Source organism: Dromiciops gliroides, chromosome 4 (assembly GCF_019393635.1).
Source record: "Dromiciops gliroides isolate mDroGli1 chromosome 4, mDroGli1.pri, whole genome shotgun sequence".
In the NCBI taxonomy this organism is placed as follows: Eukaryota; Metazoa; Chordata; class Mammalia; order Microbiotheria; family Microbiotheriidae; genus Dromiciops; species Dromiciops gliroides.
In genome coordinates, this window is record NC_057864.1 from 383,729,740 (window position 1) to 383,756,649 (window position 26,910).

A 26,910-nucleotide genomic window follows, 5' to 3' on the forward strand; every position below is an offset into this window, starting at 1 on the left:
AGAATAGAGCTGATAATAGTTACATCTTGGGTTGTCAAAATTCTAGCCCAAGAATCTAGCATATGTTTATTTTTCAGACACATCACTGATTGCGAAAAGCAACTTATTAGGAAAAGGACTGATCATTAGAGATGGTTGTGCCAAAGAAAAACAATTTTTTCTCCAATTTGGTCAGAATACTTTGTTAACTTTGGGTTCCATACAACGGTAATAAATTTCTACCCATGATCCACAACACTTGAAGAATAGATTGTGGAAATGTTCCCTAAATTCTTTGGTAATGTTAATTATTTATAAAGTCATTTTCTTTGGATATATAATATGATACTTGATATCTTTTCACTTTTTAAGGTAAATTTTTATTTTTTATCCTCAAAGTCATTTGACTTTTAACCATGGTTTACTTGGCCAACTTGCCAACTTTTACTTCTGGTTGAAATTTAAGAAATAGAAAAAAAAAGATACTTTAAAATATTTTGTTCTTAAACCTGTATATGCTGTTGTCCAAAATTACCAGAGCTTGATAATTTTTTCCTGAAATTAGTAATTTTCATTCTTCCTTTTTTTTAAAAAAATAAAGAAACTTTATAAAACTTTGAGTGAAGTAAAACTCGAAGTAGAGACTGTAATCAAAACCGGAAGGCAGATTGTACAAAAGCAGCAAACAGATAACCCAAAAGGCATGGACGAACAACTGACTTCTTTGAAGTTCCTCTATAACGACTTGGGTGCACAGGTAAGAAGATTGAACTATTCCATTAAGGAACATGTCTGTTTAAAAAATAGTTCACTCCTAGGAGGCACAGCTTGTTGCATACATATGATTTCAGTTGAGATAAATTTGTTTTTCTGTAGATTTTACTATACTAATTACCATACTTTGAACTTTTGAGTGGTAGATGTTTTGAAACTTTTAATTAACATTCTCTATGGTATTTACACAGAACCTGCTTTCTAGATTTTATTTTTTAGTTTAATACAAGCTTTATTAGTTTTGCCGTTGCCAGTTAATTTTTTAATCCTTCTACTGCCTATATAAGAAAACTAAGCACCAAAGAAGTTAGCTGTTTAAAAGAAAATGTTTTATTATTATTGTTCAGTTGTTTCAGTTTTGTCTGACTTTTCATGACCCCATTCGGCATTTTCTTGCAAAGATACTGGAACGGTTTGCCATTTTCTTCTCCAGGTCATTTTACAGATGGGGAAACTGAGGCAAAGAGTGTTAATTGACTTGCTCAGGGTTACACAGCTTGTAAGTGTCTGAGGCTGGATTTGAACCCAAGTCTTTCTGACTCAAGGCCCAGCACTCTGTCCACTTCACCACCTAGCTATCTTTTTTTTTTTTTTAAAGTTGGTCCTTAAATATCTTAATTCTCATATTTGTGTCCTCTATTTCTCCTTTTTTCTTTCCTTTCCACTTAGAAGGGAGGAAGGGAACTTCTTCCAATGGAATTTAGCAACTATGCAATTAATAAAAGTTCCTAGGGGCAGCTAGGTGGCTTCGTGGATAGAACACTGGCCTTGGAGTCAGGAGTACCTGAGTTCAAATCCAGCCTCAGACACTTAACACTTACTAGCTGTGTGACCCTGGGCAAGTCATTTAACCCCAATTGCCTCACTAAAAAAAAAAAAAGCTCCTAGTAGTCACCGAAATTTTGCGTTATTTGCCTAAGGTCATATTGGGCTTAAGTCCAAGTCTTCTAACTCCTAAACCCACTCTTCTGCTCAGTGCTTCCTTTCCCAAACTTCATATTTCCATTCCATTGCTTAAAGCTACGCTACAGCCCAAACATTAAGTCATAGGAGGTTCATGTTAATATTCCAGTAGTTCTAAATCCTTCTAAGATACATGCATAATTTGGTCATTTGGGAGGAACCACAGGGAGAGAAGATGTTGGCATTTTTTTTTTTTTTTACATCGAGGCACTGGCAAAATGTATTTGCTTAATGATTTGACTTATTTTAGAATCTCTGCCTTGAAGCCAAGAAAGAAATAAGAACTATGAAGTTGAAACGTGGCTTAGTTATAGATGTTGTTCTGGATCTTGCTGCAGTTATTGAATATTAAGTACCCCCAGATGAAATATGATGGAAATCTTTCCATTAGCTCAGAAGAAAGTGCTTAGACTGTTGTTTCCACTCTCATTTTAGTTTAGTTTAACAACTAGACTCCATGGTGTTGAACCTTTAGTCAATTATAGCTTCACTGTGCTGAGAAGAAATTGTAGGTCTGAAGCCAAATAACTTTAATGACATTGCAATCAGAAATGCGTTATGTGGAGGATCTTCTCATCATTATACAGTTTCAATTACATATGAAAATCCATTATGCCCATTCTTTTAATGCACATTTTATAGATGGCTGTGTCATTACTGCCAACCAGACAAATAACTTTTATTGTGACCATGGTTCTTGGAGTTGTTTAATGAAATGATTTAAAAGTGTAGGCTGCCTAATTTCACTTTAGGCACTTAAAAAAATGTTTTGATTATAATACAACCTGGATACCTAGCTGTAACTTATTGCAAGGCCTGTTGCAAATTGTTTTTCTCATGGTTCTTAACTTTTTTGGCATAATAAATCTTATGATGATGACATTACTTCTTGGGTATCTGATATAATTTAGATATTTGAGGTCTCAATAGTAATTCAAATATTTTTCCCTGGATTTGCCAAAAGTTTAGATTCATTGGAGCACTTGACCTGATTCTTCTATGTGGAAATAATTAGCTCCCTTTTAGATGATACTTTAACTCTTTTATCCTACAGAATTCATTTGGATCAAATTGTCTTCTACTGCCCAGAAATATTTAATGCAACTCACATAGTAGGTGCTTAATCAATGTGTATTGATTGGGTGTTTATCAATTCCATCCTTTTCACTTTTTGTCTATGCCATCTATCCTATTCATATTTTATGTATTGTTCACAACAATACATGTATCCCACATACAAATAAATACCAACTAGATAATGCGTATCCATATACATGAATACATAAACATTTTATTTAAATGTTATATATCTCTTTTCTTTTAAGTTATTCCAGAATTACATTTGAAGATGATCTGTTTGTACATGTATAGTATTAGTAAATGTATATTTATGTCAATGCTTTTGCTTCTCCTACAAGTTGATCTCCACATTGGTTAACACATTTGCATACACATGTCCTTATTTATTCGGTGCCTTTCTCCCAAGAATTTCAAAAGACTTTTTACATGATTAGCCAGTTTATCTCAGTGATTGTCTAAGTCACTGTGCTATTTTATGCAGTGGGAGAATGAGGTGCCTTGTCTGTATTTTTTAAAAATGCTGATAATATTCAAGTGGAGAAATGTTGAGACATCCATTTTATTGTTTCTGGGTATCCTGAAGATCTGAGCAGTTATAGGTCCCCCATTGTTTGATGCAGCTAACCCCATTTTGTTCCTGAACAAGTTAAAGAACCCAACAATTAGGCAACATGTACATAGAAGGTAGCACTTGACCATACATTGGGGGCATGACTGTGAAGCAATTTGAAAGATGGTGGAAGCACTCTTTAATTTCGCTTTTTTTCTGCAGGTTACTGAGGGAAAGCAAGATCTGGAAAGAGCTTCCCAGCTGGCTCGCAAAATGAAGAAGGAGACAGCTTTGCTTGCGGAATGGCTTGCTGTTACTGAAGCTGAGTTAGTGCAGAAGTCAACTTCAGAAGGTTTGCTTTCTGACCTGGATAGCGAGATCGCGTGGGCTAAAGTAAGTTATAATTCAATTTAATTGCTACTGTTACATTAGTGGTGCTAGTGGCAGTTGCACTGGAGACCTTTCCCAACCCTTCATGTTAAATTATGCCTAGCTAACTATTCATCGTGCTCAGTGGTTTTCCACTTGATTATGTCTTCTCAAGCAACATGAGGAATCTTTTCCATTTTCCATTTTCATAAGATGGGGTTTTTTTTGCTACATTGATTACCAAAACGATGAATTTTGTATACTTATCAAAAAGCTTTAGGATTTTAAAAAAGCAGAGAAGTAAAGAAGGTACTGTCATTATGTTAGACATCTTTGTTATTTTTAATAAAAATGTGATTTCGTCAGCACCACTTTGGTATTTGCTCTTTGTTGATCATTGTCAATTAGTGAGCAGATGTGGCAATTAATTCTGTTTTTTTCTGATAAACAAGTTTATAAAAGAAGATTCATTTGTCTTTGAAAGTTGAATGAAATCAGATATTAAAAAAAATACCCTGAAATTGATTTCCCAGATAATCCTTTTTTACATAAACAGGTAGTTAAATGGACAACAATGCTTTATTTTTAGGCTCATATAACCCTTAGTCCCTGAATTGACAAATACATTTATTAGAGAAGATATTTTGTTGTCATTCAGTCATTTCTATCATGTCCAATTCTTTGTGAATCTCTTTGGAGTTTTCTTGGGAAAGATATAGGGCTGGTTTGCCATTTCCTTCTCCAGCTCATTTTACAAATGAGCAAACTGAGGCAAACAGAATTAAGTGACTTGCCCAGGGCAACTGGATTTGAACTCAGGTCTTCCTGACTCCAGATCTGATGCTCTATCCACTCTGCCACATAGCTGCCCAGAGAAGATAGAGAACTTAGAACATTCATTTTAATAGAATTTTTTTGGGGGGGTTGGGGGGAATGTTGGAATGTGGTGGAGCAGGGTATGAAAGGGTTAAGACTGCTGGTATCTGGACTAGTGATTTCTTTGTTTTGGGGAATTCCTGAAACTTCCATGGCAACTTCTCTGTAGCTTGCTGTCTTTGAGAGTTGCCATAGGTCCGCTGAGCCCAAATGCCTTTCCAGGTTCACACATCTAGATTCGGATGCAAGTCTTTCTGACCTAAAGGGTTTTGTTTCTCTGCTTTAACTAGTGAACACAGACATTTAAATTGAACTTTGAATTATTGTTCTCATGAGCAAGAGAAGCATGTTATCTGTAGGATTTGTGTTCTTGTCTTCATCACAATGCATCTGCAAAGGACTACTGAAATGGGGATGTTTAAGGCAGTTTTCAAAAAGTAGAAGAAAACTGTAAGGAAATATTAAGCTGAAATTACACGGTCTGCCGTCTTCTCTATGTGGAGGATTTATTCAGGTACAAAGGGTATAAAGGGTCTAGTGCATGTGGAATGGAACGTGTGAGGAAACTGAAATAGTTTCAAATAGTTTTTTGATATAACAATACATGGAAAATATACAGTATTCTTTAGAAAATACATATTAGCATATTGTTGTTATCATTATTATTTAGTTTTAATTGCTATATATTATTTAGTTTATTTATTCTGGACCTTGAAGGGCATTATTTCCTTTTTTTTTTTTTTTTTTTAGCGAGGCAATTGGGGTTAAGTGACTTGACCAGGGTCATACAGCTAGTAAGTGTTAAGTGTCTGAGGTCGGATTTGAACTCAGGTCCTCCTGACTCCAGAGCCAGTGCTCTATCCACTGCGCCACCTAGCTGCCCCAAAGGGCATTATTTCCGATGCGGCAATTTATTTCCAGTGAATTTTTTGTGTCTTTTAACCCAACCCTGTTTTGTATGTTCTCTTAAATTTAATTACTTGTAGTTATTTATTGGTTGCAGTAAAGACTTGCTGCATGCAATCAATAAATAATCACTTAGGAGAATGAAGGAATCTCAAGTGTACAAAATATGGTTGTGAGTTCCATCCCTTCCCAATTACTGGTAGTTGGGCTGTGGTGAGATATTTAGAAGAAATGCTTGAATGCTCACGGAAGAGTAATGAAGCAGTGTTAAATTACCAGATGTTATGTAGACCTTGCTTATATTCATCTGAACTGAACTACTTTTATGTTCCCCAAAGTGCTATCTGCTAATGCAATATTTATAAGCAATTAACCTAAACTTTTAAAAATGCTTGGACGTATTGTGCTTGGAAAAGTTACAACAACTGACAAGGTTAAATGTATTCTTGTATGTTTAAAAGGCACATTCATATTTGCTTGATGGTTTATTGTTTTAGTATAAAAACTTAAATGGTTTCTGGGAATTCTAGAACTTTGAGCTTTATGTGAAACATTGTGTATAGTATGAAGCTTTAAAAACCTATAGCACAGGGGCAGCTAGATGGCACAGTGCATAGAGCACCAGCCCTGGATTCAGGAGTACCTGAGTTCAAATCCGGCCTCAGACACTTAACACTTACTAGCTGTGTGACCCTGGGCAAGTCACTTAACACCAATTGCCTCACTAAAAATAAAAAATTAAAAAAAAAAAAAAACAAACCTATAGCACAGTTCAATAATATGATAGTTAGGATATCCTGAACTATTAACTTGATATAAAAGTTATATGCAAACTTCCTAATTGTTGAAAAGATCACACAGTTTTATATACTTTTATTTTAGAATGTGCTGAAGCAGCTGGAAAAGAGAAAATTTGATTTAAATAATATCACTGACATCAGAGCAGCCCTCCAGAGTTTGGTGGAGGGCAGTGAGGCAACTTTGGAGGAAAAAGTTTCTGTACTGAATGCTGGTTGGAGTAGAGTTCGCACATGGACTGAAGATTGGTGTAACACATTATTGGTAAGTTTCACTGAAAATGAACTGCAAGTGGGAATTTTTTTCTTAATATAATAATGTAATTAATAATATAACTAATATAATAAAGCTTAAAAAAACCATAGTACTCCTAATTCCTTTTTGTTCAGTTTAAAACAAATCTCAGAATTAGTGATTTCAACATATTAAAAGATCTTCATATTTGCCACTCATCAGATTACAAATAAAATAGCATATAAAGCAAATTCTATTGGGCAGAAACATTGTTTTATAAAAGATTAAGATAGTCTTGACTTATGTACCAAAAATATAATTCACTCATTTGCGTTTTAAGTATAGCTTGGTTTAATTTTTTATTATAATATTTAATTTAAAAATTTATAACACTGATGCATCTTTCTGATATGAGTCATAATTTAGAACTTTTCTTTATTACATATTTCCTTGAAGAGCATGATTGTTTTGTTGACTTTTAAGAGTCTGCCACTCCGCTCTGAAGTTAGTGAAATCTGTTATATGATCCCTTTCACCAAACCAGTATATTCTTTATAGAATTATGTATAAAATCATACATGACATTTCTAAAGAGGGAACTTTATAGGATTCCTTGATATTTGATTCAAAAGTAAATATTGTGATGTGATTGATGGAATTAAAAGGTTCAAGGTATGTTTGATCACTTATTCTACCGAATAGACACAGAGCTTGAAGAACACTTGGTTTTTTTAAAAAATAAAACAAAACATTACGGAATTAATTAGGTATATCTTCACTCATTCCTGCAACAAACCTTGAATTAAGTGCTCACTAATGCAAGGAATTAGTGAAGGTGATGGATGAATTCAAAGACAAAAACTATGACCTTTGCCCACACAGAACTTACTGTCTGATAAGAGAAGTTAGACATTCACAAAGAAATATGTTATCAGGTAGATTGTGATCAGGATAAAGGAGAGAAGTCTTGACAAAAACGTTAACAAAATATGCATAGGGAGAGATCACCTTCAGCTTGGGTATCAGGGAATGTTTCTTGAAGTAGCTAGTAGCTGGTTATTGAGCTAAAAGGAAATATTAACATGTAGATAGTGATATTCTGGATTTCAGTAAAGGTCTGCCTGGATTCAGAGGTTAAAAGTCAGCTAGGAGCCAAAGGAATAGCTAATTCCTTGACTCAGAAAAGAAAGTTCTTGATATTGAAATCCATGGTAATGCTAAATGGTTACACACCCGATGCTAGAGAAGGTCACCATATGACTCAGATTTATAAATATGCATAAAACCATACTATGTATATTTCTATTGTTAAGGGCTAAAATTCTAGCTAAACTGTCTAAAATATCTAATGAGTGGTCGCCAATAAATTATAAGCTTTAGCAAGAGTTAGACTTTTAAGCATTTATTAAGGAGAATAAGAATTTGGTAAAGAGAGAGAAAAAGGCCTAAATTCCTAGCTATTAAAGGGAGAGCACATTTCTAGCTCCGCTCTCCACCAGAGTCCAAAGGAAAGAGAGCGCGAGACTGAGCGCCAGTCTCTTCCTTCCTCCTCCCACTCGTCCGCGTCACTTCCTGATGCCTGGTCTTGCCCTCAAAGACCTTCGCTTCATGGGCAGAACTCTTCTACAGTAAGTATCCAGCAGGTGGCGTTATTCCAATCGTTACAGTCCCCCCTGTTGTTCCTCAAGAAACAAAATGTTTCCTTGACGGAACAGTAAAAACAATATAATAACTATTGCTAACTAATAATATGTGAACAACAATATAGAAAAGGAAGAGAGGAAAGTTTTGTCCAGAGGAGCGATTTTTTGTCCTCATGAACCGACGCTTTGACATTAGTCTTGCAAAGGGAGGGCCTCTGCAGAGAATACATGTTACAGATGGTGTATATTATAACAGAAAGAGAAAAAAAAACAACAAAAACAACAAATCAAAACTGTTCATTTAAAGTCTCTGAAAGTCTTTTCTCAGATGTCCTCTAGGTGTAGTCGTGGAATGGAAGTCTTTTCAGAGGTTGATGAGTGGATAGTGGTAATCAGCCAGGAAATTTCCTACAAAATTGAGCTTAACACAACTTTAAAATAGCTTTGTCAATAATCAAATCAAACAATGAAAGTTCTCAAAAACATGTCTAAGGGAATTCAGAATCTTAGTTGTTACACATGAAACATATAATAAAACAAAAATTGAACCATTCTTTAAAATTATAATATTACTATAGTCCCCCCTTATGGAGGGTAATTGAGAAGACAATTGCTGCGATATTAATTATTAAAAATAATTTTTTATCTTTGTTTCATCACTTTTTGCATCATCTGCCTAATTATCCTCATGCCATTATGAGAAATTAAAAAATCTAATATAATTGGTAACAGGTGTCAAGGCCAAATTCAACACTGTATTTATCATGACACCTGAGATAATTATGGGGGTTACCATAAAAGAACAGAGAAATGATGGGATATGAGCATTCCCACACTTGAGCAATATGTACTGCCCATACAGTATGCCAGGCTTAAAATAGGTGGATGGAATATATGTCCATGCCACCGAACATATTGGAAGAAACTGAGTCAGACTTAGTCAGATGCATGGGATTGAGATGTCCATGGCATCAGGCATATAGGAGGGAGCATAGAAGCCAGGTGTAGAAGTGAGATGGGTGGGATGAATACTTCCAGCCATCTGTACAATATTGTGGGGAAAAAGAGAATAAAATATTAAACCAAGAGAATCCAACCTCAACATTTGTCAAAAGCCGTTCCCTCGGCCATACCTTGACTTCATGCATGTCTCCCCTCATGTGACTGTTCAGTGTCTGCTCTTGCATGTATTCCTCTTGTGATTGGATGGCATCTTGGCCAACTGGCATCTGATAACTCAGAATAAAGGCAATTAATGTCTTAAATGATAAGTTCCCATAATCCAAGTCTCATATGGATTTAAAAATTGAGGATAATAAATGATTGCAAAAAATGTGAATACATCTTGACTCAGAACACAATATATAATTATGCAACAATTTCAAATAATACCCCTTTTTTTAACTTAGTATACAATTACTTTTTTGAAAAATCTGAACATATTTAAATACAAGTTAAAGCACAACACAATCTCAAAGAACTTTTACAAATGTTCCCCCCCCTTTTTTTTTTTTTGAATATGCTTATCAAAAATAATACTTCTAGAATCAATTTACACTTGCCATGGCAAACAATTTGCTAGGGAAATGCTTTAAAGAGTTTGATCAAATAATCAGTTGAGAAAAATAACAAAAACAAATAACTCAGAATATGGGAGCACAATACTCCTAGAATTAACATTGTATTATTAAATCAAAACCATGTTTCAAAATTAGATAGATGAATGAATAGAAGAAAATACACATGGAATAATAAAAGACAATGAAATTCAAACTAGGGAAATCTAAATGAATATGAACTTAATATCAATAAGAGTATTATAAAATATAAACTTGATCACATGACTATAAAAAGCTTTTACAAATATTCTCCTTGTTTTAGAAACTAAGTATAAGACACAATCTCAAAAGGATTAAAATCTCTATGAAAATAAACCTATACCATTAATTCCAAAATGTATATGTAATAGCATAGAAATCCTATGTAACCTCTGAACTGACATTAATAATCTGAGTGAATTCAGAACACTCTTGATTCCGATATCTAAAATCCCCAATACTCATATCAATACCTTGCTGCTTACTTCTACATTTCTGTAAAATATATACCCTTCCATGGCAAAAGAAGCAGAGTCTTGAACTATGTTGACTGTCATTCTTATTCAGCTTAAGTTTTTCTTCTTTAACCCCTCTATATTGTCTGTCGGGCTTTTCACCATACAAATGCTTTATAAGATTACTAATTAAAGACAAAAGCAGGTTAGCAAAATTATGAACAAAACGAGCATATCTGGAATTTAAAGAGTTTTCTAAGATTGTCTCAAAAGCACAGCCAGGCCAGGGAAGGGCTGAGCCTGAAGCTGCAAATGTAGTTAGAGAAAGTTGAGCATGCGCATCAGTTCTCTGGACTTCCCAGGCAGGGGAAGCAATGGGCTTGGCCATGGGAGGAGTAGAGGGTGGGGTTTGGAGAGGAGGGGAGGGACCAGAGCAATTTGAATCAGACTTGATTTTGAACTCAGGCCTGGATTCCTCTTCCCCCACTTTGCCTCCAGGTGCTAGGGGATTAAAAGCTTCTAGAGGGTGGGTCATTGCCTCCAAGCATGCAAAATTAAAGCAACAATTAGTGTTAGAACTGGGAAAAGCTGCGGGAATCTCTTCAGGTTCCTCTGAAAAAGCATGGTTGGGAAAGGGAGAGATATTTCCTTGTGTGAGTAAGTTGCTGGCTCTTTTAACAAAAATAAAAAGAAAAATAGAAAATCCACAAAAACAAAGCATTAACATGATCTTATCTCCCATTTGTCTGGTTAAACAGACTAAAATCAAAAATAGGGTAATTAGGGAGTTTAAAAGGTCCATTCGAAAAAATTTAAAGGGAAAACACAGCCAGTGCGCCAGTACTTAGCAATTTAAAGGGTAGGGGAAAAGGGTGGGAGAAATTGAGGTGGGCCAGAAAACTAGGCCATGTGCTTCAGTGCTTTTGCCTGTGGAAGGAAATGCTTGTTAAATTTTAAGGTATTTAAGCTGCTAGAGTTTGGGGTATGCCACATTGTTTTAACTGGTTCCCCAATTCTCTGCATGCCAAAGTGGCAGGGGTTTCTGAATTGTCATTGATCTTTCTAATGCTGTCATAATGTTCTTTATGGTAGAAAATGTGGAGTTCTCTAGCATCAGTTTTGTCTGTGCCACTGATTCTCAATAAAGGCTGATTTAATTGATGAACCACAACATTCAGCTGATGCTGCTTAGCAAATGCTACAATTGTATCATTTCCTCCCCACTTTCCAAATTTCTTTAATTCATCAACATATTCTTCAAAAGGGGAGTCATTTACTCTAAAAGACTCAAACTCTTGTCTATGGTTAATCATATAAGAAGCAGCTTCTTGTCTGTGTCTGAGATGATTTCTACAGTGACCTTATAATGACATATAAATAATAAATGAATGTAAATAGCTGATTATATTAGACATTGTTACATAATCTTCTTTTAGACATTATTACATAATCTTCTTTTAGCAAGTAGACCACATCATCTTATACATGAATTCTCTAGCATAACAGTAGCAGATACTTAAAGCGGTGATTAATTCATCAAAAAGAAATAAGACTTCAATTAGCAAGATTCAATATTCAATAGCATATACTTAAAATGCCTTTGAAAAGTCACTTAGTTTACAAAATCGGGTTTTTAAAGAAAAGCAAAAGAAACAAAAGTAAAAAAAAAAAAGCAAAACCAAAAACCAAAAATAAAAGGCAAAAGATTCGCTAAGCACCCTTTTGTGCTCTTAAAGAATTTAAAGGTGTGGTGAATTCCAGGTCTTTTCAGTGCCTTTCAAAAGTCAAAACAAAACAAAAAGCAAAAAGGATTAAAAAAAAATAGGTATAGGGTAGGGAAAATTTCTTACCCAACCGGAAGATCAGAAGTGAGGTTTAGCTTTCCTCTTCGTGGTCAGCCATCTGTTAAGGGCTAAAATTCTAGCTAAACTGTCTAAAATATCTAATGAGTGGTCGCCAATAAATTATAAGCTTTAGCAAGAGTTAGACTTTTAAGCATTTATTAAGGAGAATAAGAATTTGGTAAAGAGAGAGAAAAAGGCCTAAATTCCTAGCTATTAAAGGGAGAGCACATTTCTAGCTCCGCTCTCCACCAGAGTCCAAAGGAAAGAGAGCGCGAGACTGAGCGCCAGTCTCTTCCTTCCTCCTCCCACTCGTCCGCGTCACTTCCTGATGCCTGGTCTTGCCCTCAAAGACCTTCGCTTCATGGGCAGAACTCTTCTACAGTAAGTATCCAGCAGGTGGCGTTATTCCAATCGTTACACTATTTATCCATTTTTTTCTCTGGAGGTAGATAGCACCTTCCTTTATAGGTCCTTTATAGTTGATTTGAGTACTTATAGTACTTAGAATAACCTGGTTTTTTACAATTATCCTTTGAATTATTGCTGTTACTATATACAACATTCTCTTAGTATATAACTTGATATATATATATATATACACACACACACATTTTATTATTATCATTATCATTACATCACCCAAACACAATTTTATTTCACTTCTGCTACTTTACTTTTTTGTGTGTGTGTGGGGGGGCAGTGGGGGTTAAGTGACTTGCCCAGGGTCACACAGCTAGTAAGTGTTAAGTGTCTGAGGTCGGATTTGAACTCAGGTACTCCTGAATCCAGGGCCGGTGCTTCAACCACTGTGCCATCTAGCTGCACCCCCCCCCCTTTTTTTTAAACAACACTTTTCCTTAGAATTTGGTATGTTAGAACTTGACAGGAAAGGAAGCAAACAGAATAATAGAACAAACTTAGCGCTTGAGGGAACTTCAGAGGCCATTTATTTAAACATATACATATATAGAATTATTTTCTATAACATTCCATATAAAGTGTTATAGAGACTTTCCTTGAACAGCATCTAGAAGAAGAAAACAGTTCTAGAAAATAGTTCTAATTTTTAGTAGTATTCTTCTTATCTAGCTAGAGCCTTAAATTCTCCTAATTACAGGTAATCTCATTGGGTCCGATTCTATCTACTAATTCATGGTTATTTAAATATCTCTCAAAGTACATCTTATTGACCACAATGTAGTTGGTTTAAAAAAAAATTTTTTTTTTCAGAACCATCAGAGCCAGCTAGAGATATTTGATGGAAATGTTGCTCATATAAGTACTTGGCTTTACCAAGCTGAAGCTCTGTTGGATGAGATTGAAAAGAAGCCTGTGAATAAGAGTGAAGAAATTGTGAAAGTAAGTATGCCCTAAATCATCAATGACATTTCTAATATGTACTACCTTTCTTGACGCTAAGAATCCTACTGTTTGTAAACACTGTATTATTCTGTCTTTTGTTTTGAATTTTAATTTTAGTGAGATATGCAAAGGTGTTACATTGAGTCATCTGGGAAGGATTTGAAAAGCCCCAACCCCATAACTTCCTTAATCTCTCCTCCTCTCCACCTCCCCCCATTCTCCATCTGGATTCATTAAATTAAATTTGCTGCCAATATTTTATTTAAATAGGCATGTAGAGGGCAGCTAGGTGGTGCAATGGATAAAGCATTAGCCCTGGATTCAGGAGGACCCAAGTTCAAATTTGACCTCAGACACTTGACACACTATGTGACCCTAGGCAAGTCACTTAACTCTCATTACCCTTCGAAAAAATAAAATAAATTAGGCATTTAACATATTTAGGACATTTTGCCTTTTGAATACGGTCAAATCCATATTTTGATTGGGTTATGCTTCATTATTTCTTGCACTTGTGATAATTTTGTATTTCTATATGCTTAGCGATTAACATCAGAACTGGATGATGTTAATCTACAAGTTGAAAATGTTCGTGACCAAGCCATTATGCTGAGGGACGCCCGTGGCTTGGCAAGCAGTGAGCTGGTGGAGCCAAAGTTAACTGAATTAAATAGAAACTTTGAAAAAGTATCTCAACACATCAGAAGTGCTAAAGTGAGTACTTAGTCTAAAACAGATGTATACTACCCTAACCCTTCTTTTCTGTTTCTTTACCTCTTTCTCCCATGCCTCTTATACTAGGGGTGTCCCATGGCTCTAAGTTTAGTTGGCCATATTTTCTTTTCCTTCAGCTCTTAGTGATCTTATCAGTTCTTATAACTTCAATTATGATGGATAGCGTTCAAATTCGTAGCACTTAAGAATTCTTTATGTGCTTATCTGCTGAGAATCACTGTTTTAGCACCCTACTGGATGGCTCTAAATGAATGTATTATGGGTACCTCAAGGACATTATATCTAAAATGTATCATCCTCCTCCTCCTCATCATGCACTTTCATTTTGACCAGCTCCCCATCTTGATGTCCTCATTTCTGGCCGTTCCATCCCTATTTTCAGAAATAACCACCCTCATGACCAAATATTTATTCATTTTTATTAAAACTCCATCATTTATCTCCATTTGGCTAATAAACCATCAAGTCATATCAATTGTCATATATAACAGGTCATGTAATATTGTATTCTCCAAATAGAATATCTTTTAACTTCCGTTCCTTATTTAATATTTCTACTGCCTTTATGACCTGAGATTTTACAACTGCCACCCTTTGCCTCAATTGACTCTTGCTTGTCTTTAGACTTGGTCCCTCGTTCTATAGTATCTACTCTCTCTAGTTTAACTGAAACATTGATGTTAGATTAACTACTAGTTTAGAATGTTAGTGCATAGAAATGATCATGCAACTCCATTGCTTAAAAAACATTCACTGATTCCCTTTTGTCCCCTGGATAAGTTCAAAGTCATTAAACTTGATATTTTAGGCTCTTCACTAGATTAAAACTAACTTTTCTAGCTTTATTTCATTCTATTTACTCTCCATTACTACATACCTCATCTAGGCTAAACTGGTTGCTATTCTTCCCCTAAATCTGGAGTTCTTATTCTGTGGTCCATAAAGTTGTTTTGTTAGTATCGTGTTAACATTTTCCAATAACATTGGTTTCTCTTGTATTCTTTTGTAGTTTATTTTATACATTAAAACATTATTTAGAAAAGGTATCCATTGGGGGCAGCTAGGTGGCACAGTAGATAGAGCACTAACCCTGGATCCAGAAGGACCTGAGTTCAAATCTGGCCTCAGACACTTGATACTTACTAGCTATGTGACCCTGGGCAAGTCACTTAATCCTCATTGCCCTGCAAAAAAAAAAAAAAGAAAGAAAGAAAGAAAGAAAAGAAAAAGTATCCATTACATAAAAATGGTTAAGAACTCTTCTCTGAATACATCCTGTACTTTTCTTCATGTGTGTTTATTCCGATTATGCTTTTTTTTTCCCCCCGTGGGGCAATGAGGGTTAAGTGACTTGTCCAGGGTCAATCTGATTATGCTTTTAACTACTCTGGGAATAACCTCTTCCAGTTTTTGAAGCATAGGTAAGATGCTGGTTCCCAAGCCAGAAGGAAGAATTAATCTTGTGATTTAGCTTCATACATTCTGTGTGTAATAGAGACACATTTGTTCTCTTCCTGTTTCTCTTTAACTGAAAAATCACTTATATAATTTACACGAACTTAATAATGTAGGTAGGCTGAAAGCAGAAATGTATATTTTGTTTTTATTTTCTGTTAAAAATAGAGCAAATAGGATCCTTTTTATTATTTAAAAGACCTTTTCCCAAAAGAAAAAAGAGACTGCTAGAATGAGAGAATGAAGAAAGTGTGTAGTTTGCCCATAGATTCATTATTTCATTTATTTTTTTCTTGCCATTTGAAGCAAAAAGTATAGTTTGAAGAAATATGTAGAAAAAGTATGTTGCATATCACATAATTATTCACCTGAAGAAATGCTTAGTACCTATTTCTTATGATACTTTAGCCATCAATTGGATATAAATGGAACTTTAACAATTTTCTGAGACATAAAAACTTCATTTGAAACAAAAGCTTCAGGGAGATTTTACGTAAAATGCCAATTTCGGGCACAGTCTTTTCTCTCTCTCTCTTCAAGAATCCTGTAGTTTTATTACCTAATCAGTCAAGTCTCTAGCTAGTGTTTTTGGAGCAATAATTCAGTCAGTTCCATTTTTAAGAAGACTAAAAGGAATTTTTATAACTATGAAAGATCTTGTACCAGGCACTAAAATGTAGTGTTACAGAGATTTACTTTTTAATATCTGACACAAGAGTAGCTTATGCCAAGGAGTTAGTGTCTTTGCTAGATTGTCATCCAATATATGCATTTGTGTCACTACTTTACCCTTATTTTCATGAACCATGAATGAAGTTGAAGTTATCATATCTTTAAAGGGATTTCCAAATGTGCAAAAGCATAATGAAGTCATGAGCAATCTTTGCTTGAGTTGATGGGTAAATGAATTTTTTTACATATTTCATTTCTACATATTTTACTTTTTTTTGATTATTAAAATCTGGTTTTACCTTATTTGCTTGTTCCATCTAGCTGTGGTAATTGGATTTACTTTTATTAACATTCTGTTTTGGGTTCACCTGTCCTTAGCTATGCTTTATTTTATTTTATTTATTTTTTTGCTCTCTTCTCTAGACGTTAATCAACCAAGAACTCTTCTCAAAGAAAATTTTTGTCAAATCACAACCTGTTGAGGCTGGGATGCATTCAGCAGACCTGGACAAACTAGAAAATGATTTACAAAATATGTTGAAGGTTGTGGAAAAGCACAGTGATGAAGATGAAAAGGTATAGTACCCCTCATTTCTCTGTTAATATTTGCTTTAAATACCCTGCCACTTGTGGTGGAGAATTCTAAGATGAGAGTTTTTGATGTTGGGTTTAGATGGAGCAATTGACAAATGATTTAAATAATGCTTCTAAGAGAGTTAATTTTTAAGAGAATTAACTAAGAATTAGCATGGTTTAAATTTTAAGCTACATTAACATATAATTTAGAGAGACAGTGTGATATAGTGCTGATATAGCTAAATTACAAAGACCTAGGTTCTTGTCCTTCCTCTGACATAAAATTAGATGTTTTTTCCTGTGCAAATCACTTTCATTATTTCAGATCCCTTTTGCAAGAGTACATGATAACCTCACTTGGTAGAGGTGATTTCTTCATTGTAGATTCCCTATTGAAATTGTAGGAATGATTTTTAAAAATCACAGAATTTAAAACACTATAGGGAATGACATTTTTTAAAATTAAAAAAAAGTCATTTAAAACTTTTAGTGAGATATTTGCTTTACTTATAGAAATCCATCATGATGAATAAGTTCCTTCTAGTTAAGAACTATACATTGCTGAAGAGATATCAAAGTGAATTATTAACATTTTTTTTCTGTTTATATTTTCAGTTGGATGAGGAGAAGGCCCAGATTGAGGAAGTTCTTCAGAGAGGAGAACAACTGTTACAGCACCCTATGGAAGAGAATAGGAGAGAAGAGATACGTTTGCAGTTACTACTTCTGAGGACAAGACATAATAATGTCAAGGTATAATCATCAGAAAATTTGTCTTATGCTTATAGAACTTGGATACAGAAAAAGAAAACAGCTGATGTGATCTAAGAAAATTTGAGGAAGGAGAGAACATTTTCATTATCAGAAATTGCTTCATGGAGGGGTAGTACTTGATCTAGTCTAAGCACGATTTCAGTAAGTTGAGGAGTCTTATGTGAATGACTAAATGGTAGGATGGAATTGATTTTCTGGCTGTCTAGTTTGGTTTGAGTAGAGAGTGTATGAAGGAGGGCACGATGTGAAAAACAACCTGGGGAATTCGGGATAGAACACCTTAAGTGCTTTTAAGGCAAGCTATGGACTATGAAAGGGTTACATTTCTGGAGCTGGTTCTAGATCAGAATTTGGGTAGTTAGCTAAGATTTTCTTTTTTTGGGGGAGGGGTTATTTACCATCATACACAAGTTTTTAAATCTTTTATTTTGACACCTTTGTCATATGTGTAAACATAGTATTGAAGGAATGAATCTTATCTAGCTTTACATTCTTAATATAAATGACATTGACCGATTTTTAGAAGTTGCCCATAAATGAAAGAATGGCTTGCAGGTTTTCCTTGTTAATGCAGCTAAGAGTTTTGTGAGGTTGGTTTTTATCATGTACCAAAAGAAAGAAACATTTTTAGAGATCACTTGGTCATTTTGAATTGCCATGCTCATGGTGACCATAAGCAAAAGGAACTCTGTGAAGGGAATTGTATCATATGTTCTGCTATCAGTGGAAGAAGAAGAAAGGGTAGAAAATTCTTCAGATACCTCAAGAAGACCCACCAAATTATATTATGATTTACTTTTATATTTGCATGTGTGTATATTATTCACACATTTACCTACCTGCCTGCCTACCTACATACATACACACATACATAATATGTCACTGGGCCTTTTGGAGAGAATGGTGAAAACTTCATTTGAAATTGTCTTCAAGAATAATAAAGTAATAAAAGAGATCAACAATTTGTATATAGCATACAGAACAAGATGTACTCTAGATATATATACATGTATATAGTTTATACATATATTTTAAATGTGTGTATATATGTGTATGTATACATATATGCACACACACTTATTGTTTATTATTCCAATGATGATGATGATAATGATGATTGATTGATTTTCTTCCTGAAGACCATTGGGAACCACAGGATGTTCTGGATATAGTGAACCAAAAGAAAATATCAATTAAAAATAAATTTACCTAAGTAGAAACTGACAGTACATGAGTGGTTATAGGAGATGTTTCTGAATAAGATTTCCATATATGGATAAGCCATTGACTTTTTTTTTTTTTTTGGTGAGGCATTTGGGGTTAAGTGACTTGCCCAGGGTCACACAGCTAGTAAGTGTCAAGTGTCTGAGGCTGGATTTGAACTCAGCTACTCCTGAATCCAGGGCTGGTGCTTTATCCACTGTGCCACCTAGCTGCCCCAGCCATTGACTTTTTAAAGAAAAGATATAAACCAATACATAATTAGAAGAAGTCTAGAAATGGGAACACGGATCCTTGCAATCAACACAGGCCTCAAATGACGTACTTTTCTAGGGTATAAATGCATCAAGTGAGTAATGTAAAATGGAACAGACATAGAATTGATTTACCATTTCTTAAGGTCATTTAACTGTTGTAAATCACTTGTCATAATGAAGAGGCTAAAAGATTCTAGAAATATTTCAGTCAGCAATCCCTTGATCTTCTTTCCAAAATGGAGGGATGGTAGTCATAGGTCTGTTTGGTAAATTTTATACTGTAGGATGGTTGAAGATTAATGGCAGCAGCATCTCAAAAATAGTATTATGAGATAGAAGGAAAAAAAATGCATAAAAAGCTTGACAGAAGATCCAGTTAAGCTCAGTCATCTGGATGGTATTTAAAGGTGAAACTGGCAGAGCAAAAAATAGAATAAAAAATAGAAAATTCCTCTCAAGGTTTTTATAACAATGAATGTTTTTTGGTTTTGTTTTTTTATCCAATAACATTGGAACCACAAAATCTGGACTGTCTCATTAGAGATCCTAATGTGCTTCATGTGGTAGTATAAATAGAACTAAGGAATTAAAGAGGGGAAGGATAGCTAATCAGTCATCATCAGCAAGTATACACTGATCACTTATCTGTTGGGCACCAAGCTAAGCACTGGTGTTAAAAAAAAGAAAAAAAAAAGGGGAAAAATGTTCCTTAAGGAACTCCCATTTTAGTGGGAGAGGCAGCATACAGATGCTTATTATATTCACAGAAGATGTACACACATATATGTATTTATACACACACACATACATACATATATATATGTTTTTATTTATATGCGTATTTATGTGTATGTAAATGAAATGGGAGGTAATCTAGAAGGAAGGCACTCTCAATGGGAAGGACTGAGTCTTTTTTTTTTCTTTTTTCTTTTTCTTTTTTTTTTTTTAGGCAATGGGGGTTAAGTGACTTGCCCAGGGTCACACAGCTAGTAAGTGTCAAGTGTCTGAGGCCAGATTTGAACTCAGGTACTCCTGAATCCAGGGCCGGTGCTTTAACCACTGCGCCATCTAGCTGCCCCAGGACTGAGTCTTAAAGGAAGGCAGGGAAATCAGTTAGGGGGTAGTAATAAAGAGAACATCCTAGGGATTAAGGGACACCCAGTGAATAAATCTACTCCTCTCCACAGATCTTTTTGGAGATTTCTTCCTTGTTTCTATAATTTCTTTCTATGACCTTTTATGTTTAAGTCATGTATCCATTTGCAACTCATCTTGGTATATGCTATCATGTGCTCATTTAAACCTTATTTCTTCCATTTCTGTTTTTCAGTTTTCCCACCAGTTTTTTTCTGAATAGTACGTCTTTACCATAGGAGCTAGGGTCTTTGGATTTAATGGAACACAGGCTAGCTACTGCGTTCATTTGCATCTATAGGTTGTGTTCACAATCCGTTCCATTGCTCAGCTCTTCTATTTAAAAAAAAAAATTAATACTAAATCATTTTGTTGCTTTCTACTTTGTAGTATAGGTTAGTGTTACTCTCTTGTCACTTATTTGTAACAAACACACAGATAGCCTGGAGTGCTACAAATTGGCATCATGTTTGACTCTTTCCTTAAAGCATGGAAGACACAGTTTTCCAAGCATTATAGCATAGTATAATGGAATGATTACTGGGTTTAAAATATAGATGCAAAAAAAATCTATGGTTGAAATTCACCATTTCCATTTACTAGTGGAGATCATGGGGCTAGCTGCTTCAAGTCAATTCAAGTCAACAAGCATTTTAGTGTTTACTAATTTGCCAAGCACTGTGCTAATTTCTGGAGATACGCTGAAAAGCCAAAAAATGAACAAAACAAAAAAAACATTCCCTGTTCATAAGAAGCTTACAGTCTAATGTGGGGCTTCTTAAACTTTTTCCACTCGCAACCCCTTTTTGCCCTGGAAATTTTTATGTGACCCTGGATATATAGATATCTAAAATAGATATTATAACCTTTTACTGTTGCCACATTTTTCAAGACCCCCACTTGAGGAGGTACTTGAGGAGGTCATGACTCAGAGTTTAAGAAACTTTGGTCTAATGGAGCAGACAGCATGCAAGCAACTATGTACAAATAAGATATCTATATATCTATATCTATATCTTATTTGTACATAGTTGCTTGCATGTTGTCTATTCCATTTACATATATATAGTATATATGTATGTGTATATATATATGCATATGTATGTGTATATGTGTGTGTATATATGTATACACACACACACACACACACACGAAATTGGAGATCATCTTAGAGGAATGGCATCTCTCTGATTCTCAGTTTTTCCATCTTTAAAATAGGAATGATAATACTTGTACCACCTAATTCATCAAGTGGTGAGGATCAGATAAATTATATATAAATTGCTTTGTGAATCGGAATGCCTTTCAGAAATGTAAAGCTGTTATAAATGAGGATCATTAGGCATAGAGCTTTTATAATCTTATTTTTTTTCTTGCGCATTTATTCACACTTGATGTAAAAGGTGTTCTTATGTCTCACAAAGCTCTTCTGTACTTGCAAGTTAAATTTAATATTTTATAGAGATGTTTGACTAGTACCCAGTAACCATCAAATAATAATTCATCATACAAATGGAGACATTCATTTTTATAGTTTTAAAAAAAACATTAGAACGGACTATCCTATTTTCCTCCAGTTGTTGTTTATGAGAATCAATCTTCTCTATTAATTTTTGCTTTTGTTTTTGCTTTTCTATTGACAGTGGATAGCTTTCTTAATGCCCACTTAGATTTGGGTATTTTTAAAACAGCAGCAACTTTTATACACAGTATCATTGAATTTTAGAAATCGTGCTTATTTTGTGTTGTTTTTATCTTTAAGAAGATAATGCCTTATTTCAGTTGATATTGGACTCAGACATGGGAAATTAAGTGACTGTGATATAGAAAAAAGGGTCATAAAAGTATACATTAAAAAACCAAGGCAAGCAAAATTTCAGTATTATTGACTTTTGTTATAGAAAACCTTCTTGTCCTGACTTATCTAGCAGATCATTTATTCATTCAGAGGGCATTTTTTTTCCTTTTTGCTTATTGGAAAGACATTATTTGGTAATATAAAATAAGATACACTTTCTGAACATCTAGATGTTTATCATCTTTTATTGAATACAGTATCTGTATAATCTGCTAGAGCACAAGTTAGCATATAATGAGTACCTTGTGAGTAGTATTAATATTAAGAACTGTATGAGTGTAGAGGCAGTATAACTCACTTAGGATGGGGGACATCTGGGCAGGTTTCATAAAGAGTAGTATATGTACTGGACCTTTAAGTATAGATAAGATATTAATTGAGGAAATGGTGGATATTTCACTTGAAGCATTGGGCAAAAATAAAGTCATGGAAGATGAAAGGCCTAAACTATATGCTTCATGAGTGAAGGCATAATGTCTCAACTCTTAATCGTTTTGGTGAAAATAAGATAACAGTTTCAATGTTGCCCCATAGGTTAATTCAATTCAAATAGTGTTAAACAACAAAACAAAACAGGAAATGCGTTCTTTATAACCAATCTCAAAAGTTTAAAATATGTTTTTAAAGATACTTTTGACTAGATGACCTTTGACATTTTTAGTTCTACGAGCCTCTGATTAACTGTGACTCAAAATATGGGAACTGAGCCCTTGAGAAGCTGTAGGTATTCGCCAGGGGTTGCCTCCTTTGTCAGAGATGTAAATGGAGGCATGTTCACTCTGGGAGGGGCATCATCAACTTAAGAAAAGAGGAAAGAAGTAGTATTTTCTTAAACTGCATTAAAAATAGCTTCGAATTTTCAATTAGGGAAAAAAATCTCATCAGAAAAACACACAAATACACACAGACTTATGTGTATCTATATGCAACTTTATGAAATGGCAGATAAAAGTTTATTTTAAAGATATAATTGCTTTTTTAATACATTGAGAGTTACAGCATTTTCTGTACAAACAAGTCACTCAAAAGTAATCAACAATCAGAATTGTTTTTCTAAAAGTCAGCAGAAAGTGACTGGACACTTATCATTTGAATGCCCTTTCTTTATAAGGACATCTATATCACAAGTATAATCCAGACTTTTGCAGTAAAAAAATACTAGAATGCCTCACTGCACAATTTATAATTCATGATTTAGATACTTGCACTAATCTACATTTATTAAATTTTTAAAAAATTGTGTTTTTGTTAATACTCCCATCATTTTTTCTTTTTGATTTTCTAGCATCTAACATGGGTGCCTGATTTTTAATAAAGATATTTGATTGATCAAATAAAGCTTACTCTGAATCTTTTTTCTTCTCACTAATTCTTGTCAAATAGAAAAAGTGATGAATCAACTATTTTGCAGATCTGGGACTAGGCAGTTCCAGATTCATAGTTTTAATCTTGCTTAATTAGATTCAATAAATTATCTTTTTTGGTACCCTGGGAAGTTTAACGTTGACTTTTCCCAGGTTGCAGGTACTACTAAAAACTTGTCGCAATTCTATTTGATTCACTTAATTTATAATTTTACTGCTTTATTATTTTATCCAACCTTAAAAAGGGCATAGTTTTATAACTGCAGTAGTCTGGTCTGTCATCATTACTTTAACTTTGTGTCTGTTTACTTCAATTTACTCATCAATGTCCTATTTAGGAAACTTTTTAAAAAGAGTTTTCCTTCAATGTAGATTGTAAAAATTTCAGTTTGGAAAGTTCACTAAGAGGCAACTTGGTATAGTTGATATGTATATATATTGTGTGTATGTACACATACATGCCCACATGTAAATATAAACACAATTTAAATTTATACAACATACACATGTGTCATATATATTATGTATCCAATTTATATATATACTATGTGTGTGTGTGTATGTAACACATGTATATATACACATACACTCATTTTTCCATAGTATAACTGTTACCAAGAGTTTTAACTTCTAAGTTCCCCGAGCATTTTTAAAAGTTATAGCACAATTGTGGATCTACATGGTTGTCTACATGGTGAATAACCAATTCCAATGAAATCATGTCTGGGCAAATGATACATACAATTAATTCAGTATTACTTTTTAAAAACACCACATCTCCCTTAGTTCCTATCTGAGTGGTATGTATATAATATAGAGTCTACAGTAACTTTGTTGAATTAAACTGGATTAACCTGTCCAGCCATTAGTTTTTCCATCTGAAAGATGGCTTGACATTTCTTATCTTTTTCCTTTGCCAGTTATGTAATAGAGAGGTTTGCTAAAAGGGAAGACCAGTAATTGATAGAATTTCTTTATTTGAGTTGGGTATATTAACTAATATATAGATAGATATATCAATATTCATTTAAAAAACTGACTTTAGGGGGCAGCTAGGTGGTGTAGTGGATAAAGCACTGGCCCTGGATTCAGGAGGACATGAATTCAAATCCGGCCTCTGACACTTGACACTTACTAGCTTTGTGATCCTGGGCAAGCCACTTAACTGTCATTGCCCTGCAAAAAAAAACCCAAAACCGAAACAAAACAAAAAAGCCAAACAAACAAAACAAAAAAACCTACCTTTAATGAGATTATTTGAGAGGTAGCTTTTTGAAATTAATTCCTCTTTTGCTTCACCAAATAAGTAATTTTCCCTTTTGTTATTGGAGGTGTTAAGCAATGATTATTATGAGATTTTCCCCCTTCCTTTTGTAATTTCCTTTGTGCTAGAATTATTTGATGTTTTGAATTACAAGTATGAAGATTGTCTCATGAGATCCTTCTTTCTTTCTTTCTTTCTTTCTTTCTTTCTTTCTTTCTTTCTTTCTTTCTTTCTTTCTTTCTTTCTTTCTTTCTTTCTTTCTTTCTTTCTTTCTTTCTTTCTTTCTTTCTTTTTTTCTTTCTTTTTTTTGCGGGGAAATGGGGGTTAAGTGACTTGCCCAGGGTCACACAGCTAGTAAGTGTCAAGTGTCTGAGGCCGGATTTGAACTCAGGTCCTCCTGAATTCAGGGCCTGTGCTTTATCCGCTGTGCCACCTAGCCGCCCCTTCCTGAGATCCTTAATTGAAGACATTACCATTTTGAGGAGAGAGTCTGCATAGGATATAAATGACATGTTTGTTTTGTTTTGTTTTGTTTTTGTTTTTTTTAAAAACAACACATAGAAATGGTACCAAATTTTGAATCTGCCTTAAAGGAAATTGGTAAAGATACTGATTTACTATCTATATGGAACTTTAATTGTGATGTCTTTAGTGGGGGAAAAAAATCTGACATATGCCACATTCAAACTTGAAAGCATACTATCTCATTCTAGTACCCTTTCTTAGTTAATAGTGTTCTGAAGCTCCTTTGTAGGCTGTAACAAGTGAAGTTATCTTTAGAAACATGTTAAATAGAAGGAGGAACATTAGCAATTTAACATTAGGATTATTGTATGGATTTTCTCTTTATGTTAGATACTATTTTATCTATTTAACTTTCCCCCATTCCCCAATAGTGAGTGACCATGAGTAAGCAGTTTGATGTTGAGTGCTTTGCAAAGAAAATTATACAGATGTTGTCTGTCAAAAATTTCCTTATTAGTGATTATTATGTTCTTTAAAGGTGATAAAGTACTTGTACCACAATATCTCTCAGCATAAATATTATTAGCTGTACTTTTTGTAATGACAAAAGTGTTAACTTTTATTCTATAATGTTGATTATTGTCATGGTCTTTAAATGTTATAAAACACTTGGAATGATAATTCAGATACAATTTTACAATTTACAATTTTAATTGTACCACAATTTATGTCTGTGTCAACATAAATATTAACTGTACTTTTTTTTTAATAGCAAGTGTCAAATATATCTTTTGTAATGTTCTAATTTAGGCCGTTTTAATTTTAAAACAAAGCCAAAATGTAGTACATGTAGAATAGCTTTAGAAAGTTGTCTTGCTGATGGTTTCATCTTTCAGTAAGCAGAAACCTATTGAGCTGCTATTCTGCATTTGATTCTGATCAGTGAGGAGGAACTGGTTGCTGAAATAGAAAGGACTTATGTTTTTTGGAGTAATTGACTAAGTACTTTTAATTTAGAAGGAAGGGGACACTGGACATAGTGCGATGTGTACTTGGGGATTTAGTAGCATGGATCCTAAAGTATTAAGAGCAAGAATAGGTAAAATTCCATCACTTGAGGTTCCACAAGGGAAATTAACTCAAGGAAGCTGGAAGGCTTGTAGGGATCCAGGCTTTTAGGGTAAAATAAAATTTCTTATTATAAAAAAGAAAGGAAGAAATGAAGGAAAAAGAAGGTTGAATAGGGTAATAAAATGGTTGAGAGAAAGTAAAGCTTCTCATTCTACTCTGCTCCTTTTTTTTTTTTTCTCCTATCATGAAGACCGGTCTTATGGTGAGGAAGAGACCCAAAGTGGCTAATTAGGAATTTTAAGGCATAGTAAATAGAGAAATAGTAATGTAATATCAGACTGTCCTTAATTAGTATAGGTCACTAGGTCTAGGTAAACGATGTCTCAAGGTACTGGAAGAGTTAGCTGATGGGATTGCTGAAGTATTGTCAGGGACTGTAAAAATCATGAACAATAAGAGAAATTCTGGGAGACTCTAGTTTGTTGAATGTCCCAGTTTAAAAAACAAAACAAAAACCAAAACACTTAGGAATAAAAGTAATGGCATATACTTGACTCCATAAAATCAACTGTAAAAGTATATAATGGTAGATTGTAAGCTAGATTAATGCATCATGGGAAAAGGATCTAGGTA

General features: G+C 34.2%; 1 protein-coding gene across 1 annotated transcript in view; it reads left to right on the forward strand.

Moving 5' to 3' along the window:
* Window positions 1-26,910, forward strand: part of UTRN (utrophin) — a 705,722-nt gene that overhangs the window by 262,592 nt on the left and 416,220 nt on the right. The window contains exons 33-39 of the mRNA XM_044001726.1: window positions 581-736; window positions 3,569-3,739; window positions 6,380-6,559; window positions 13,300-13,428; window positions 13,975-14,145; window positions 16,717-16,869; window positions 17,485-17,622. Of these exons, the coding sequence (XP_043857661.1) occupies window positions 581-736; window positions 3,569-3,739; window positions 6,380-6,559; window positions 13,300-13,428; window positions 13,975-14,145; window positions 16,717-16,869; window positions 17,485-17,622 (1,098 nt within the window). The remainder of the gene's footprint in view (window positions 1-580; window positions 737-3,568; window positions 3,740-6,379; window positions 6,560-13,299; window positions 13,429-13,974; window positions 14,146-16,716; window positions 16,870-17,484; window positions 17,623-26,910) is intronic.